This window comes from Colobus angolensis, unplaced genomic scaffold (genome assembly GCF_000951035.1).
Source record: "Colobus angolensis palliatus isolate OR3802 unplaced genomic scaffold, Cang.pa_1.0 Scaffold74, whole genome shotgun sequence".
NCBI classification, from domain to species: Eukaryota; Metazoa; Chordata; class Mammalia; order Primates; family Cercopithecidae; genus Colobus; species Colobus angolensis.
The window spans coordinates 9,837,378-9,853,968 of NW_012121154.1; the positions used below are offsets into that span (position 1 = coordinate 9,837,378).

The following is a 16,591-nucleotide window of genomic DNA, read 5'->3' on the forward strand; positions in this document are numbered from 1 at the left end:
AGTTCGTGCCATTGCACTCCAGCCTGGGCAACAAGAGCAAAATTCCGTCTCAAAAAAAAAAAAAAAAAAAAAAATGTGGCCTATGTAGTGCCAGAAATGTTTCCTGGTGTATGTGGGGTAAACAAAAACAAGACACTGTCATTCTAATTGACCCAAGGCTGGCTCTTCTGTGGTCTTTTAAGGGGGTGGGGACCCAGAGATTCTTCCTCTTTTTCTAAATGCAGAACACACTTGACTGGCTCTAGTAAACTGGACATGACCTAATGTTCCATCTTACACGATCCCATTGCATAGGAAATCCAGCCCAAACGCTTAGCCAGACGGCAGTGAAGCTACTGATGATAAAGCCAGATACTAGCTCAGCTGTCTTGTCTCTGTGACTCTTTACTTTCTGACAGCCCTTTTAGTCAACAAGGTTAGATGACTTCAACGTATGCCTCAAACACTTACAACTCTTTCCTGGCCTGTAGCATCACTTGTTAATTTGTTATAACATCTGCCTTGGCCCCTTATCATCACTGCTTTTGGCATCTGACAATCTCAATACAATGAAACTGGGATTAGGTCTGGTTGGATGGCTGTGAAACAAATGTTCCCAGCATCATCAAATTGCATGCCTTTTCTTTCTTTTTTTATTTTTCTTTTCTTTTCTGTGTTTTCTTTTCTTTTTCTTTTTCTTTTGTTTGAGACGGAGTCTTGCTGTGTTGCCCAGGCTGGAGTGCAGTGGGAGGGTCTTGGCTCACTGCAACCTCTGCCTCCCAAGTTCAAGCGATTCTGCTGCCTCAGCCTCCTGAGTAGCTGGGATTACAGGCATGTGCCATCACACACAACTAATTTTTGTATTTTTAGTAGAGATGGGGTTTTACCATGTTGGTCAGGCTGGTCTTGAACTCGTGGCCTCGTGATCCACCTGCCTCAGCCTCCCAAACTGCTAGGATTACAAGCGTGAGCCACCACACCCAGCAATTAAATTGCATTTCTTAAGCACCCACCCTAAAGTTACTTAATCATAGCTGGAGATATTTTCTGGCTCTTTGAAGTCAGGATAGACAGCAGATTTTGCAGATAAAATGCACAGGGCATAATATGGCATCATAGCAAGGCCAGCTGTCTTCATACCCAAACGATATGGGATTTTACAATGTATTTTCACTCTGAATGAAGGTTTTGGGATCCTCTGGCTCTTCTTATATCAGGTAAAGAACAGAGCATGGTGGAATGGACTTGAACTCTGAGTTTAGACAGCTCAATCTTCTGATTTGGAGTTCAGACAGATCAGTCTTCTGAAAGTGACCTGGAGTCACTTTCTTCCTTTCTTAGAATTTGTTCCTTCATTTGCGAAGTGCGGTAATACATGTCTGACAGAGCTATTGTGAAAATGAGGAAATATGCAAAACATATTGCAGGTGCACAAATGTCAGTTCCCTTCTGTTATTGACGAGGAGTTGCCTCCACTTTAATGAAAAGGATTTTTAGTGTGACTAGGATTCAGAAGGTAAGTTTTTCTTTAATGAATAGCCTGATTCTTGAACATAATGACTCAGCCACAAGGGCTTGAGTAATTGTTTTATGGCTTAGACTTCCCTTGGCATGAGGACCCCACCCAGCCCATATGAAAATGAATACCATTAAGCAGCCAAATGTTTCTCCATTTTAATTGAATATTGTGTGTGGAGACCAAGACTCTCAATAAGTCCAAGGACTCTTGTATGTCATGTCCTTAGCATGATGATCTCCCCACTTCTTTTTACAGTCCATGATGGTGGAAGAAGATGAGACAGGGAATGTTCCTGTTTGGGGCTCCACTGAAAGCCTCTGGTGCAATTTCCTGTAAGGCCTCCACTTTCCGTTTGCTGAAAATTTTTAATAATTGAAGTAATACCATAATTAGAACTTCCAAAATCACAAATTAGAAGTGGCTGGGCTTTAGACCCCCTTGAGTCAGGATGAGATAGAACAACTCAGCTTAGACATCTGATTGATTACCCATTACCCCCATTCAGTTATTAAAATGGGATCGCTAAGTCTATGAGCCACAAGACATGGTCAGCTTAGTCTCATTGATATTTCCAAAAAAAAAAAAAAAAAACTTCCAAATTATTTTTAGTTTAGCCCTTTTGATCAACTCAGGTTATGTCCTCACACAACCTCCAAACCCTTTTAATTCAAACTTGATGGATGAATTGCTTGAATATATTTTCCCATGGGTATACTAAATAGAGGTATTATTGTCAGAACTTATAGGAAAAGTAGTATAATTTTTATACTTTTTAATAGTATAATTTTATAAAGTTAGTATGATTACTAACTTTATTAAAAAAAAGAATTTCTTCCCTAGGAGGAATTCTCCGGCTTAGCTAAGTTGGTTATAAGATCATGGAAAAGAAGGCAGGGAGGACTGGGAAGACTTCTGTCTCAGATTCTAGGGCAGTTACCAATAAGTTTTGTCACACTGGTTGCATCAGAAAATTCTCTAGTCTTCACTTCCTCAATATCAAGGAGTTAAGCAAAATAATCTCCAGGAGTTCTCCTATAAATGCAAATTATGGGAACTCATCTATTATATAAACCAAGGCCCACATTTCTGTCTTGGAAATTCTGAATCTCTCCTTATGAAGTTGTTAGTGGAGTGGGGAATTTTCAAAACTCTATTTCTCATCATTTCTTGGTTTTACCATTAAGTGCCACTGGTAATAGACTTAGAGATATTTATTATGACAACAGTAATTTAGCATTACATTCAAGGCATATGGAGAAAACAAAAGGTTCAAGTTAAAAGCATGCCTAAATATGTCTCATTTAATGAACTTAATAGACTTGCAGAAGCTTCCCACTAATGCAGTATTATTTACAACTTATCTCCATAAAGTCTATTGAGTTGTGCCTTTCCCATTTGATTCAAACTTACGCAAATTAACATTCGTGAGTACATTTTACTTCAAATCACACCTATCACAGTACATAACTCAAGTCCTAAATTTGAATTAATATTGCGTTAAAATTCCTTGCCTTCTTCTGATATGCTTAAGAAGGTGGATGATACAACTTAATAACATTTTTGAACACTTAGGATAACTCTTACTATTTAAAAACAAAACTGAGAACTGAAATTCTACTAACCATAAGAATTGACTGTAAAAGTGACTCACCCAATTTGGCGGTCACCCTAGTTTTTAAAAATGAGGTTTGAATGGAAAATTGTAAAAGCAAAAGACTATTAATAATGGCAGAAAGTGGGTGTATGAACAGGTGTAGTACATTGTGGTGCAGATATGTGAAATTGCTGTAATTTTAAAGAACTACATCCCCATTTTTTTGTTACCTTCTTAACAAATGGTGATTTTATGATTCAGAAAAAGATGTACTAAATGTTGAGATGAGACTATCAGAATCTTTTGCTTTCAAGAGGGTGGGAAGAGTGCAACTTAAAATGTTAGGACTCAAAAAAAAGAATGAGTATTATTTGTTTTAATCTGAATTTTACCCCAGTGAAGGAGATTAAGCATTTTCACAAGCATTTATAATAACCATGACCAGAAAGACCTGGCCGTTGTGATTTCTTACCTGAGTTTCTGCACCAGCTTGCTAACTGGTTTCCCTGTTTCCAATATTGATTCTCTATTCTGCCAACAAATTGACCTTCTAAAACACAAATCTGATCATGACCTTCTTCTTTTAAAACACCTTTAGTGAATTCCCATTGCCTTCAGAACAAAATTCAAACCTTTAGCATGACATAAAAGGTTCTTCATTATCTGACATCTGCCCTTCTGTTCAGCCTTATCTGCCAGCATGCTTCCTTGCTCCAATACACCGCTTGTTTTTGTTTTTGTTTTTGTTTTTGTTGAGACAGAGTCTCACTTTGTCGCCCAGGCTGGAGTGCAGTGGCGTGATCTCAGCTCACTGCAACTTCCTGGATTCAAGTGAGACTTGTGCCTTAGCCTCCCGAGTAGCTGAGACTACAGGTGTTCACCACCATGCCTGGCTAAATTTTGTATTTTTAGTAGAGACAAGGTTTCACTATGTTGCCAGGCTGGCCTCAGACTTCTGATCTCAGGTGATCCACCTGCCTTGGCCTCCCAAAGTTCTGGGATTACAGGCGTGGGCCACTGTGCCGGCCCAATGTAACTTCTTGGTCATGCTGAACCAATTTTACTTCCCTAAACTCACCTCACTTTGTCATCACACTTTCCTAACTCTGCAGATACTGCACCTCTTTCTTGGACTGACTTTACTCACTTCTTCATGTGGGAAACTCTTATTCATCCTTTACTCAGCGACCATCTCCTTTCTTAGTTTGTACCCACTCCTCCAGTTCAGTGTTAAACCATTGTGCCCATTGCATATTCTGATGCATACACCACTGCATACTTCGTCTTACTCTAAATCTTACTTCATCACTCCTCTACAATGCAACTGTCCGTCTTTCTCTAGGCTGAGACCTTCTAGAGGAAAGATCTGTGTCTTCTTTATCTTTTTCCCTCAGCACTGACTATAATGCCTGGTACACAGTAGGCATTCTATAAATGTATGCTAAAATAATCAATGCGTAAATAATTCAGAAAAGTTCAACATGGACTAACTTTAAAATGAGATTAATTATGACAATTGTTAGTTCAAATTTTTTTAATTAAAAAATACCTTTAAATCTAGCCAATTTTAAGCTTTCTGAGATGGCCTACAGAGACACACTACACAGCACAATGTTATAGCAGAAAAGAAATTATTTACAAGGATCATTTAGAGTAAAATCGAGTCTCTATTTTAACAAATATATGAGATAAATTGTATCTTTATGATTATTTGTTGCTGTAAATCTATTCATATCAGGACAATTGTCACATTTAAAATTCTCTAAATAATTTTGGCACAGGTGAAATCTTCTAACTTTGTTAAGTCCCTAAGCTCTTTTTCTTTCTTTCTTTCTTTCTTTTTTTTTTTGAGACAGAGTTTTTGCTCTTGTTGCCCAGGCTGGAGTGCAATGGCGCAATTTCGGCTCACCACAACCTCCGCCTCCTGGGTTCAAGCGATTCGCTTGTCTCAGCCTCCTGAGTAGCCGGGATTACAGACATTCACCTCCACGCCCAGCTAATTTTGTATGTTTAGTAGAGATGGGGTTTCTCCATGTTGGTCAGGCTAGTTTCGAACTCCCGAGCTCAGGTGATCTGCCCGCCTCAGCCTCCCAAAGTGCTAGGATTACAGGTGTGAGCCACCGCGCCTGGCCTTTTCTTTTTATTAGACAGGGTTTCTGTCACCCAGGCTGGAGTGCCATGGCATGATCACTGCTCACTGGGGGCTCAACCTGCTGGGCTCAAGCAATTCTCCCATCTCAGCCTCCTGAGTAGCTGGGACTACAGGTACAGCAACTAGAACTCCTGGGCTCAAGCAATCCTCCTGGCTCAGCCTCCCAAAGTTCTGGGATTACAAGGGTGAGCCACTGCATCCAGCCTCTGAGCCTTTCAACAGGCTGATTGTTTCGTGTCAGCCTCTTCTCCAGCTGCCTCAGCCCATTCTCTTCAGAATGACTTGCTACCTGCCCTGGCTTCACAGCTACTTTTATGATACTTCCCCCTCACGTTAACTCAAGATGAACATTTAATGCTCCAACCTTTCTAGCCAATTGTGCTCTGCAAAAACTAGGCAGCTTCTCTGACATGATGACTTAGAGTCCTTGCTCCAGAGAGGGCCCTATACAATTTTCCTGGTGCTTATTGACAAAGAAGAGGAACCAGATAGTGTCAATTTTGTGCATTCTTCTTCTTATTCCTAAAATTGCCTATAGTGGCCAGTGTTTTAAAGTCTCCAAAGCTTTATGTCTCAGATGCTCATCTAAACACTGGATGGCAAAGAGGTCACCATCCATGTCAAGCTTATTGGCAAACAAATGGTGCTTGCGCAACATCCAGTTCAAGGTGCCAGCTCTGAAAATCACACTGAGTGCACAGGGACCATACTGCAGGTGGGTGAGGAGTGCCTCAAAGTGCCGCCACTTGACAAATCTACAAGCTGCGTGCATATCAGACAAGTCATAATTATGGCTTAAGGAGAGTGAGCTGGGGACTTCAGGAATCCTTTGGACAGTAGCCTAGAGATACTTGCTGTATGTGTCTTGGGCCTACTCCATAAACTTTTAAATTTTTTTCATTCTCTAGCATATACCCCACGTCCTCCCTGCTGGCCACAAAATAGGCACTGCCTGAAAAAAGAGCTGTTTCTAGTGGAGGACACATTGTGACAGTCCCCATGTTCGTCAGCTTTCCATTAATAACTGCATACCCCCTTTTCAACCTTTCTTCCTTACTGACTAGCATCCTCTCAGTTTCCAGGTTGTTTAGACCCATTAATGACTTGAGCTCCCTGAAAATTTCCAGGTTGGTTTGAATAGCAAAATCCATACCACAAAGATTTGTCAAGTACCCTAGTCTGTACTCACTGTGTAGAGGTCCTTCATGCAGTTGCGATCAGCCTGAACCACTCCACAGGGATGCAAAAACCTCACCCTCCGCCCCTCAATGCTCTGTCTGGCAGAAGTAGCACAGCAGGGCACCTTCTTGCACCTCCAGGGCCAGACTTTCACTCCAGCACTTTCTCTCCATGCAGAGTAAAGCACAGGTACCGTAATGGGTGCTGGATGTCACCTGGAATCAGAGCACTAAATGATCCAGACTTTCCTTAATTCTAAATGTGCTGTTCTTTATTTTAATATATCTTTGCACTTCCGATAAATGCAAACTGACAACCTTCAAGGCCATGAAGGAAGAAAAATCTGTTGGTGCTTGAAGCCTAGAAGACCACCCTTAACAAAAAAAAGTCCCTGATCATTGTTTGAAATGCTGAGGAAGTTGCTGTGGAGGAGACTTTGTTTCTTTCTTTTTTCCTTTTTTTTTTTTTTGAGAAGAAGTCTCACTCTGTCGCCCAGGTTGGAGTGCAGTGGTGTGATCTTGGCTCACTGCAACTTCTGCCTCTCAGGTTCAAGCACCATGCTTGGCTAATTTTTGTGTTTTTAGTAGAGACGGTGTTTCACCATGTTGGCCAGGCTGTTCTCGAACTCCTGAACTCAGGTGATCTACTTGCCTCAACCTCCCCAAATGTTGGGATTACAGGTGTGAGCCACCGTGCCCCGCCAGGATCGATTCTATTTTCTAAGCTCTGGAGCATTTGATATGCCTTTAGAGAAGTTCACACCAATTCCAAACAAGTTAAAAATGTTATACAAAGTTAGTGCATGTAATGAGTTCTAAATAAATCTAAATGTTATATAAGGTTCAATATGTGTAATATTGTATTGAACAATACAATTAGAAGTAGATGATTTTTATTTATAGGAAATCATTTTACTGCATTGATTATTCTAGGTTTATCTAGAAGAATGTTGGCAAAGGTCACATTAGTAACTGAAATCCAGAAAGACTCCAAAGCCTAAATTAAGATAATGACCTAAGTTTTCTTATTGCAACTTTTTGATCAAACCGGTTACACATGCTTCTCTTCCTGTTCCTGCCCTCTGGTGGAGGTGCTAACGAGCAGGCCAGGAGACAAGCAAGAGCCATAAAGGAGAATAGTGAAAAAGATCAAGGTAAGCCTAAATGGAAAACCACTCCTGAATAATTGAAGAGCCACTGTTTACCTAGAACAAACCTCTGCTCCTTGTTTTTTTTCCAACATTAAATGGGGACAACAGTATTTACCATAAGACTATTATTCCCAAGCTGGTACCTTTCCATAGGTACTGCTTTCTACCTTTAGTCTTACAGATCTGGCTAATTCCCACACAAAGAAAACCATTCTCCTACTGTGGCCTCTTCTATACCTGGAAAAGAATGCAGGTTGGTACAGTATATAAAAAGCAGTGGACTCCAGCGTGTTGGGTGTTTAGGTCACCATTCCATCACTTTACTCTTCAGAGTCCTTTCGATCCTATTCCTTAGATTGACAATATACTTTTATTTTGCGACAAATCCTTCCTAAGCTGGAACTTGGAATAGGAAGCTTTGTTTCATTTGAAGGAGATAATGAATTTGAAAGAATACTATAATTTTATTGGGTTTGCATATGATTTAATGCATTCATGACATTTGTTTTATTTATGTTAATTGCTAAATAATAGCAATCTTAAATATTTCTGAAATGCCTTTTATCTTGATCCTGAAAGACAGTTGCTGTAGCATTAAAACACACTTACTGAAGAAAAAAGAGAAAACAGTGGACTAGGAAGTGAGGGTTCTGTTTCCAGCTCTGGCCCTTGCTAGTGACTTGGATGCCCTTGGGTAAGTCTCTTAACCTCCCTAAGACTAGTTTTCTTCATCTGTAAGTTAAGAATTATGATATTAATGGGTCTATTGTGCGGTTCAAATGAAATAATGGTAGTTAAAGTGCTTTGTAAACAATAAAGCACCCTACAGAACTAGGGTAATATTAATGCAGTGTTGACAACTCTTCTCTGAATCAACATTTAACTTGACTTGGTTGTCTGTGTACTTCAAAATGATAAATAATGGTTTATCCTTTTAATCTTTAGCAAATAAATGAAGCCTTTGGTCTCGGATCCATAGAAGAAGCAAATTCTGTGTCCTGATGTTATCCAAGTCTGTGTGTGGACTCTCTAGATTCTGCTTCATTTTTGTTTTAATTATAGCTTTGAAAGAGTGGAAGGTTTAAAATTATACCTTTTAGAACTACTCATTATTTAGTGACTCTACATTTCATATATATTGCTCATGTCTTTAAAATAAATGATCAGGTTCTTTTATTGTTACCTTGGCCTAACTATACATTTATTGACATAGTGATGATAATGGTTTTTAGTTTTTGTTTTTAACATTTCCTTGAAGCTGTGATAATTTAGAAGATTTAAATATTTAGACATATTAAATGTTTAAGTTGCTTACACATTTTATTCTGCGTGGCTGAGGATTATTGTGAAATACATAGAATTATGCAACTAGAAGAGTTGAGAGTTCTGCACTTCTTTCTCTGCTATACACACAGTCTCTCATCCCTCTTCCCATCCCACTTTCTTAGGATATACTAGAAGAAAAACAAAAAAGGTACCTATCTGAAAAACACAAAACTGTCAAAGGTGCCTGGTCCAAGTCACCATTATTCTTGGCTAGGTATTTACAATAGCCTCCTATCTGGTTTTCCTACTTCAATCTGTTCTTAAAATAGCAACCAGTGGGCACAGTGGCTCACACCTGAAATCCCAGCACTTTGGGAGGCTGAGGTGGGAGGATTGCTTGAGCCTGGGACGTTGAGGCTGCAGTGAGCCAAGATTACCCCACTGCACTCAGTCTGGGCAAAAGAGTAAGACCCTGTCTCAAAAAAAATATGTCTATATCTATATAAATACAGGTATAGACGTATCATTCATAGATAGATACATAGATTGATAGATAGATAGATAGATAGATAGATAGATAGATAGATAGATAGATAGATGAATAGATTCAGGCACAATGATAAAATCCATGTCAGATAATGTCATTTACCTGCTCAAAAACCTCTGAAGGCCTTTACTCCTCTGTCCTCTTTTCCTGCCCACTCCTTGCTCCCTCAGTCCAGCCATATTGGCCTCCTTGATCACACCAGGGCCGCATCAGCCTCAGAGCCTTGCTGTGCAATGGTCTTTCCTCAGACACTTGAGTAAGTGGCTTCTTCACCTCCTTCAGGTCTATTCATCTCCCCAGTGGTCTTCTTTGTCCCATCTTTTAAAATGGCAGCTCTTACCCCACCTTTTATCCCTTTCTCTATAGTGCTTATCACCATCTGACCCACAATATGTTTACTTATTTCTTTTGTTTATTGCCTGTCTGCCCCTCTAGAATGTAAGCCCATGATGGCAAGGGGACTTGTCCGTTTTGTTAACTGCTGTATCCTCAACACCCCAAGGACTGCCTGGTTCATAGCAAGTACTCGATAAATAGCTGAATGAATGAATGAAACAAAGATAAGTCATGGTCTTATTTGATTTGCAACACTATAAAAACTGTGACATTTTTGTCAAAACAAAATAAAAGCTATGAAATTTTTGATATCTTCCAATGACGAGAACTATTATAACATCCAAGACATTAGTGTCCTTCTCTTCCATATCCTCCCCCTCCCAAGTATTTTAGCCATTCTGTGTTTCTAGAATTGAGATCTCTTTTAATCCATTACTGTCCTTTTAAGTGTAAGTATAATTGTGTAAACCACTCATAATTTGTCATGAAAGGAGGAAAGAATTGAATAATAATGAAATACTTGTCCTTTGTTTTCTTTGATACTTTAATCTCTTGATGATGTTAGTTTTGGCCATTCATTTTCTGACTTCTCTTTCTCCTCGTCTCCAAAATTTACATATTACCAAAGGATCTTGCTTGGATTTCTTTTCTTGCTTTGCATGTTCTCCGTTAGACGTTATATCCACTGTTGCGGCTTCTGTTATCTCCTTGTCTTATATTACGCTCATTTTTATAAGCCTACTTTTGACATTTCTTATTGGCCCTAATTTTATGTTTCCCTCACTGGGTCATCTTTCGAGTTCTTAAATCTTTTATGTCTAAACCAACTGGGCACAGTGGTTCACGCCTGTAATCCCAGGGCTTTGGAAGTATCATTTGAGCTCAGGAGTTTGAGACCAGCCTGGGCAATATAGGGAGACCCGGTCTTTACAAAAAATTGAAAAATTAGCTGGGCATTGTGGTGCTTGCCTGTGATCTCAGCTACTTGAGAGGCTGAGGTGGGAGGGTCACTTGAGCCCAGGAGGTCGAGGCTGCAGTGAGCTCTGATCATGCCATGACACTCCAGAGTGGGAGACAGATTGAGACCTTGTCATAAAAACACAACAAAAAACTGGCTCCTGTTCCAATAATTCGTTTCTGTTAATGACCTTGCCTACTTCTAAATTTGGAAATGTTTTTAAGGGTTGTAATCTTTTATGAGTTTCTTCACATTGTCAAGTCTTGTTGCTTATACTTCTCGAATATCTGCTGATTCGTTTCCTTCTTTGCTTTCATTAGATTTGGGATGGGGCCTGAGATTCTGCATTTCTAATATGTTTCTGTGTCAAGCTAACGTTTCTGGTCCATTGACTACACTTGGAGTAGCAAGATCCTGCTCTAAGATAACAATGTCCATCTGAATCTAGTCTTCCACTTTCTATTCCATAGCTATATCTAAGAAAGACTCAATTCTCTTTCAAAAATAGAGATCTGATGTTGCTCAGTCTTGTTTTTTTTTCATGTCACAAAAGATTTGGAAAGTTATAGACAGAAGATGAAACATTCAAATCAGCCATAATGGTCAATTCAGAATTAATCATGAACAGTTTGATGTGTATCCTTTTACTCCTTTCTTTATTTGTATGAAAATACACATTCCAGTTATATCTGTATTTTTAAAACCAAAAAGGATCATTTATCTTTTTTAATTACTTAATGTATAAATTTGCTTTCTAAGTTTGTTGACTCCCCCATGTTATAAAGAAAAATCCCCTTCCTTTCTTCCTTCCTTCCTTCCTTCCTTCCTTCCTTCCTTCCTTCCTTTCTCTCTCTCTTTCTCTTTCTTTCTCTCTTTCTTTTACTTTCTCTTTTTTTTATTTTATCTCGCTTTGATTCCCAGCCTGGTGTACAATGCTGCAATCATGGTTCACTGCAGTCTCAATCTCCCAGGCTCGAGCAATCCCCTGACCTCAGCCTCCTGAGTAGCTGGGACTACATGTGTGTACCACCACACCTGGCTGTTTTTTTTTTTTTTTGAGACCAGCTCTTGTACTGTCACCCGTGCTGGAGTGAAGTGGTGTGATCCTGGCTCACTGCAACCTCCACCTCCTGGATTCAAGCGATTCTCTTGCCTCAGCCTCCCGAGTAGCTGGGATTACAGGTACACACCACCATGCCCAGCTAATTTTTGTATTTTTAGTAGAGATGGGGTTTCACCATGTTGGCCAGGATGGTCTCAATCTCTTGACCTCATGATCCGCCTGCCTTGACCTCCCGAAGTGCTGGGATTACAGGCATGAGCCACTGTACCCAGCCAATTTTTGTATTTTTTAGAGATGGAGTTTCACCATGTTTCCTAGGCTGTCTTGAATTCGTCAGCTCAAACCTGCCTCAGCTTCCCAGTGTGCTAGGATTTCAGGCATGAACCTGTGTGCCCAGCCAGAAGTTGCCTTTTCTATAGAATAAAAACACCCAATTCTGTTTTTTCTCAACTTCTTTGGCTGCTTTTGGGGACTTGGTGCAGTCAAGCAGATGAATCCCCTGTTGATTTTGGTTCAGGGGCTGGTGACTCAAAGCAGCAGGGATGATGCAGAATCCGCTCTGGCCAGGACCACAGCAGCAATAGCAGCTGCATCCGGTTTCCAGTGGCAGCAGACACAGCTGTTCTGAGGCAATATGCAGTGTCCAGCTCCCAAAGACTTGGCAGTGCAAGCCATGGGGTCAGTGCTTGGCAGCTGGAGTGGTGACTTCATGGACCAGCTCTGCAGAATGCTTTGGGTATAGTTCTTGCCTTGATGGTTCTCTTCCCACCTTTGCTTCTTAAATTAGCTTCAAAGTTGACTTAATATACTGGTAACAAATATTAATGATATTAATAATAACTGACTCTTAGGTAGTGCTTAATATGTGCCAGGCAAATTTCTAAGGACTTTATGTGTATTAACTCATTTAATCTTTTACAAAACTCCAATGAGTTATGGACTGGTGTTATCCCCGTTTTATAGATAAAACTGAGTTACAAGGAGATTAGGTTACTTGTCCAAGGTCCCATGACTATAAATGGTAGCTCTGAAACACAAACCTAGTCAGTCTGATCTATTTCTTAAGAGCCTTGACTGATACACATACTGTTTCACAACCTACTTTTTTCATGTAACAAAATTTCATGTCATTAAATATTTAAGCATTTTAAGTAGCTGTATAATGTTCAATTATAAGGATGATTCATGTTTTATTTACACAACTCTCTACTTTAGAACATCAAGGAAATTCTGGTGGCTGAACTTCCTTTTTTTTTTTATTTTTTGAGACGGAGTCTTGCTCTGTCGCTCAGGCTGGAGTGCAATGGTGTGATTTCAGCTCACTGCAACCTCTGCCTCCCAGATTCAAGCAAGTCTTCTGCCACAGCCTCCCAAGTAGCTGAGACTACAGGTGCATGCCACCACACCCGGCTAACTTTTGTATTTTTAGTAGCGATAGGGTTTTGCCATTTGGGGCAGGCTGGTCTTGAACTCCTGGCCTCAAGTGATCCACCCACCTTGGCCTCCAAGTTGTTTTGTTTGTTAGTTTTTAATATCCATGACTTTTTCTTTGGGATAAAGTCTTCAAAGTGGAATGCTAGGTCACGGTGTATTCAAATCGCCTTCCTGAAAGTTTATTCCAATTTACACACCCAGCCATGGAAGGAAACATCCTGTTTTCTTGAGTCCTTATTGACACTGAATGTTAACATTAAATTGTTCTCCTTCGTGGCACTGAAAATCATACATAGTTTTCTTTAAACTTGAAATTATTTAAACATTTAAACATACATTTATTGGTTATTTGTTCAAAGTTATTTTGCGAATTGCCTTCTCCATCACCTATGGAACAAAGGTGAAACTACTTCAGTTCAAAGCTCTTCCAACTCTGACTCAAACTACTTTTCTAACTAACTCTCCTACAGGTTTTAACATTCACTTGGCATACTCAAGGAGATTATTTTGTTTTAGATTGAACCATATGAATATGTATTTTTGTAGGCCAAAAAATTGTTGACTATTGATAGTTTCATATGGTGAAAACTTATAAATCTCCAAAACCTTTGCTGTGACACTATAATATGTTACATAAATGCCTGTTGCCCATCTCTGCTTGGTGAAATCCTGATAGTTCTTTACAAGATGGAGTTCATGAATCAGGTCCTCTCCCTCCAATTCCCTTGCCACCCCTCTCCGGGTTCTCCTCTCACTCCCAGCTTAGGTAACTGTAGATTGTTTCTTTTCATAATTTCAACTCTCATTCTTTCCTATCATAGCTGTAGAATGATCTCAGGGAATTGCAGCTGAATAACAAGTTTTCATTTGCCTGGCAGAGGATGAGCCCTCTGTTGCTCTTCTCTGGCAGAGGCTGTCTTATTTATTTTGGCAGCATCAGAGACAAGCAAAGTTCCCAGCTTATAGTGGGTGCACAAAAAATATCTGTTGAATTGAAAAACTGGTAACTTTAGGGCCCAGGAAGTGCCTTATTAGCGCAATACTACTTGCAATTTCCTTCCATGTTAAATAAGGAAGAGCATGTGTAACACCTTCTAATATCTTCTGATTTAGTTGCTTGGTATTTTGTTTGGAATTGGTCCTCCTTATTTTGAATCCTCCATCTTTCTAATTCATCTTTTCCTATATTTTCAGATGTTGTAATTATATTGCAGTTCAACAAAATTATTTTATTCCATGGTACAATTCCCAAGAGCAAAAGAGCACAATTCTCTAGCTGGCTAAATAACAAATCAGTGTACTTTCCAAGGACTATATTCTGTATTTTTTTCCTTTTAATCAAATCCATCTTTTCTGTCAGTTGGACTTTCAGGAGCTTTTAGTGACTTCTGGGAAATATCAGTGCTATAGACAGTGTAGCTTCAGGAAACATTAAAAGTAAAAATATTTTTAAAAATTCATTAAAAACATTTAAAAGGAATCTTATTGAGACTGTCTTCTGTTTATATAAGGGATACACTGCACTATTAACTTAAGGTATACTTACAGCAAGAAAATAATGAAATTATAGAACTTTAAAGGTAAAAGAGACCCCTAAAGCATTCCAGTATGTGCTCTTTGGTGAAAAAATACCAAATAGGAGTTGGGGAGAGAATAGTTTGAGCCCAACTTTGGCTCCATATTTCCTCTCCAGTTAATTTGAGTGATGTTCCAACTCTTGCTCATCTTTTCTTACCTACATATCCTGCCCTAGCCATTCCTGGAATGAGTTCAGGTAGAAGCAGCTCCAATGCCAGGCCTCTTTTGTGTTTATATTCAGAGGAGACTGGGCATTGCTTTATGTATTCTTCATCCCTCCTTTTTCTCTAGGCATTTTGCCAGCTCTGGCCTTTTCTTTCCTGCTTGACCATTAGGCAAGAATGTGCTCAGTATTTTGCCTTTTCTAAGTGGGCTTCTCCAACCAGGAAACTAGTTCAATGAACAGGTCCAAAGAGCCAGAAGAACTGCATAAGATTTTGTGAAAGGTGGATGGGTTATTATAATTTAAAAGACAGATTATAACAAGTGTTGATGAGAATGTGGAGAAACTGGAACCCTCATACACTGCTGGTGGGGTGAGAAATGGTGCAGCCACGTTGGGAAACAGTCTGGCAGTTCTTCAAATAGTTAAGCATAGAGTTGCCGTATGATCAAGCAATTCTACTCTTAGATACACTCACGAGAAATTAAAGCATATGTCCAGGCCAGGCATGGTGGCTTATGCCTGTAATCCCAGCACTTTGGGAGGCTGAGGCGGGCAGATCACGAGTTCAAGAGATCAAGACCATCCTGGCTAACATGGTGAAACCCCATCTCTACTAAAAATACAAAAAAAATTAGCTAGGCATGGTGGCATATGCCTGTAGTCCCAGCTACTCAGGAAGCTGAGGCAGGAGAATCGCTTGGACCCGGGAGGCAGAGGTTGCAGTGAGCCAAGATCGCACCACTGTACCCCAGCCTGGCGACAGAGCAAGACTGTCTCAAAACCAAAACAAAAGCAACAACAACAATAAACGTATGTCCATATAAGAGTTTGTACATGAATGCTCACAGTAGTGATATTCGTAATAGTCAAAGAGTAGAAGCGACATAAATTGCCATCAACTGATGGAGGGATGTTGTATGTTCATAAAATACAATACTATTCATGAATTAAAAGAAATGAAGAGGAGGCGAGGCGCTGAGGGACCATGGCGGCGGTCGACGAGCGGTGTCTGGAGGACGAAGAGGAGGAAGAGGAGGAGCAGTTGGTTCTGGTGGAATTGTCAGGAATTATTGATTCAGACTTTCTCTCAAAATGTGAAAATAAATGCAAGGTTTTGGGCATTGACACTGAGAGGCCCATTCTGCAAGTGGACAGCTGTGTCTTTGCTGGGGAGTATGAAGACACTCTTGGGACTTGTGTTATATTTGAAGAAAATGTTGAACATGCTGATACAGAAGGCAATAATAAAACAGTGCTAAAATATAAATGTCATACAATGAAGAAGCTCAGCATGACAAGAACTCTTCTGACAGAGAAGAAGGAAGGAGAAGAAAACATAGGTGGGGTGGAATGGCTGCAAATAAAGGATAATGATTTCTCCTATCGACCCAACATGATTTGTAGCTTTCTACATGAAAATGAAGACGAAGAAGTGGTAGCTTCAGCCGCAGATAAATCTTTGGAATTGGAAGAGGAAGAGATTCAAATGAACGACAGTTCAAACCTGAGTTGTGAACAGGAGAAACCAATGCACTTGGATATAGAAGATTCTGGTCCTCTTATTGATATACCTTCTGAGACAGAAGGTTCTGTTTTTATGGAAACTCAAATGCTGCCTTAGAAATCACTCCTAGATGAAATGTTTCTCATAATAACTTGTCAAGAACTTT

General features: G+C 39.8%; 1 protein-coding gene and 1 pseudogene across 1 annotated transcript; one reads left to right on the forward strand and one right to left on the reverse strand.

Annotated features, from left to right (window-relative positions):
• Nucleotides 1-5,776: 5,776 nt before the first annotated feature.
• On the reverse strand, nucleotides 5,777-10,514 carry LOC105501728 (annotated as a pseudogene).
• A 5,370-nt stretch (nucleotides 10,515-15,884) lies between these two features.
• Nucleotides 15,885-16,585, forward strand: LOC105501690 (general transcription factor 3C polypeptide 6). Its single transcript, XM_011927717.1, has one exon. The coding sequence runs from the start codon at nucleotides 15,907-15,909 to the stop codon at nucleotides 16,540-16,542; it is 636 nt and encodes a 211-aa protein (XP_011783107.1). The 5' UTR covers nucleotides 15,885-15,906; the 3' UTR covers nucleotides 16,543-16,585.
• The last annotated feature ends 6 nt before the right edge of the window (nucleotides 16,586-16,591 follow it).

What these genes read in the sequence shown, in the direction of transcription:
- LOC105501690 (XM_011927717.1), top strand. Translation starts at nt 15,907, where the DNA reads ATGGCGGCGGTCGACGAGCGGTGTCTGGAGGACGAAGAGGAGGAAGAG.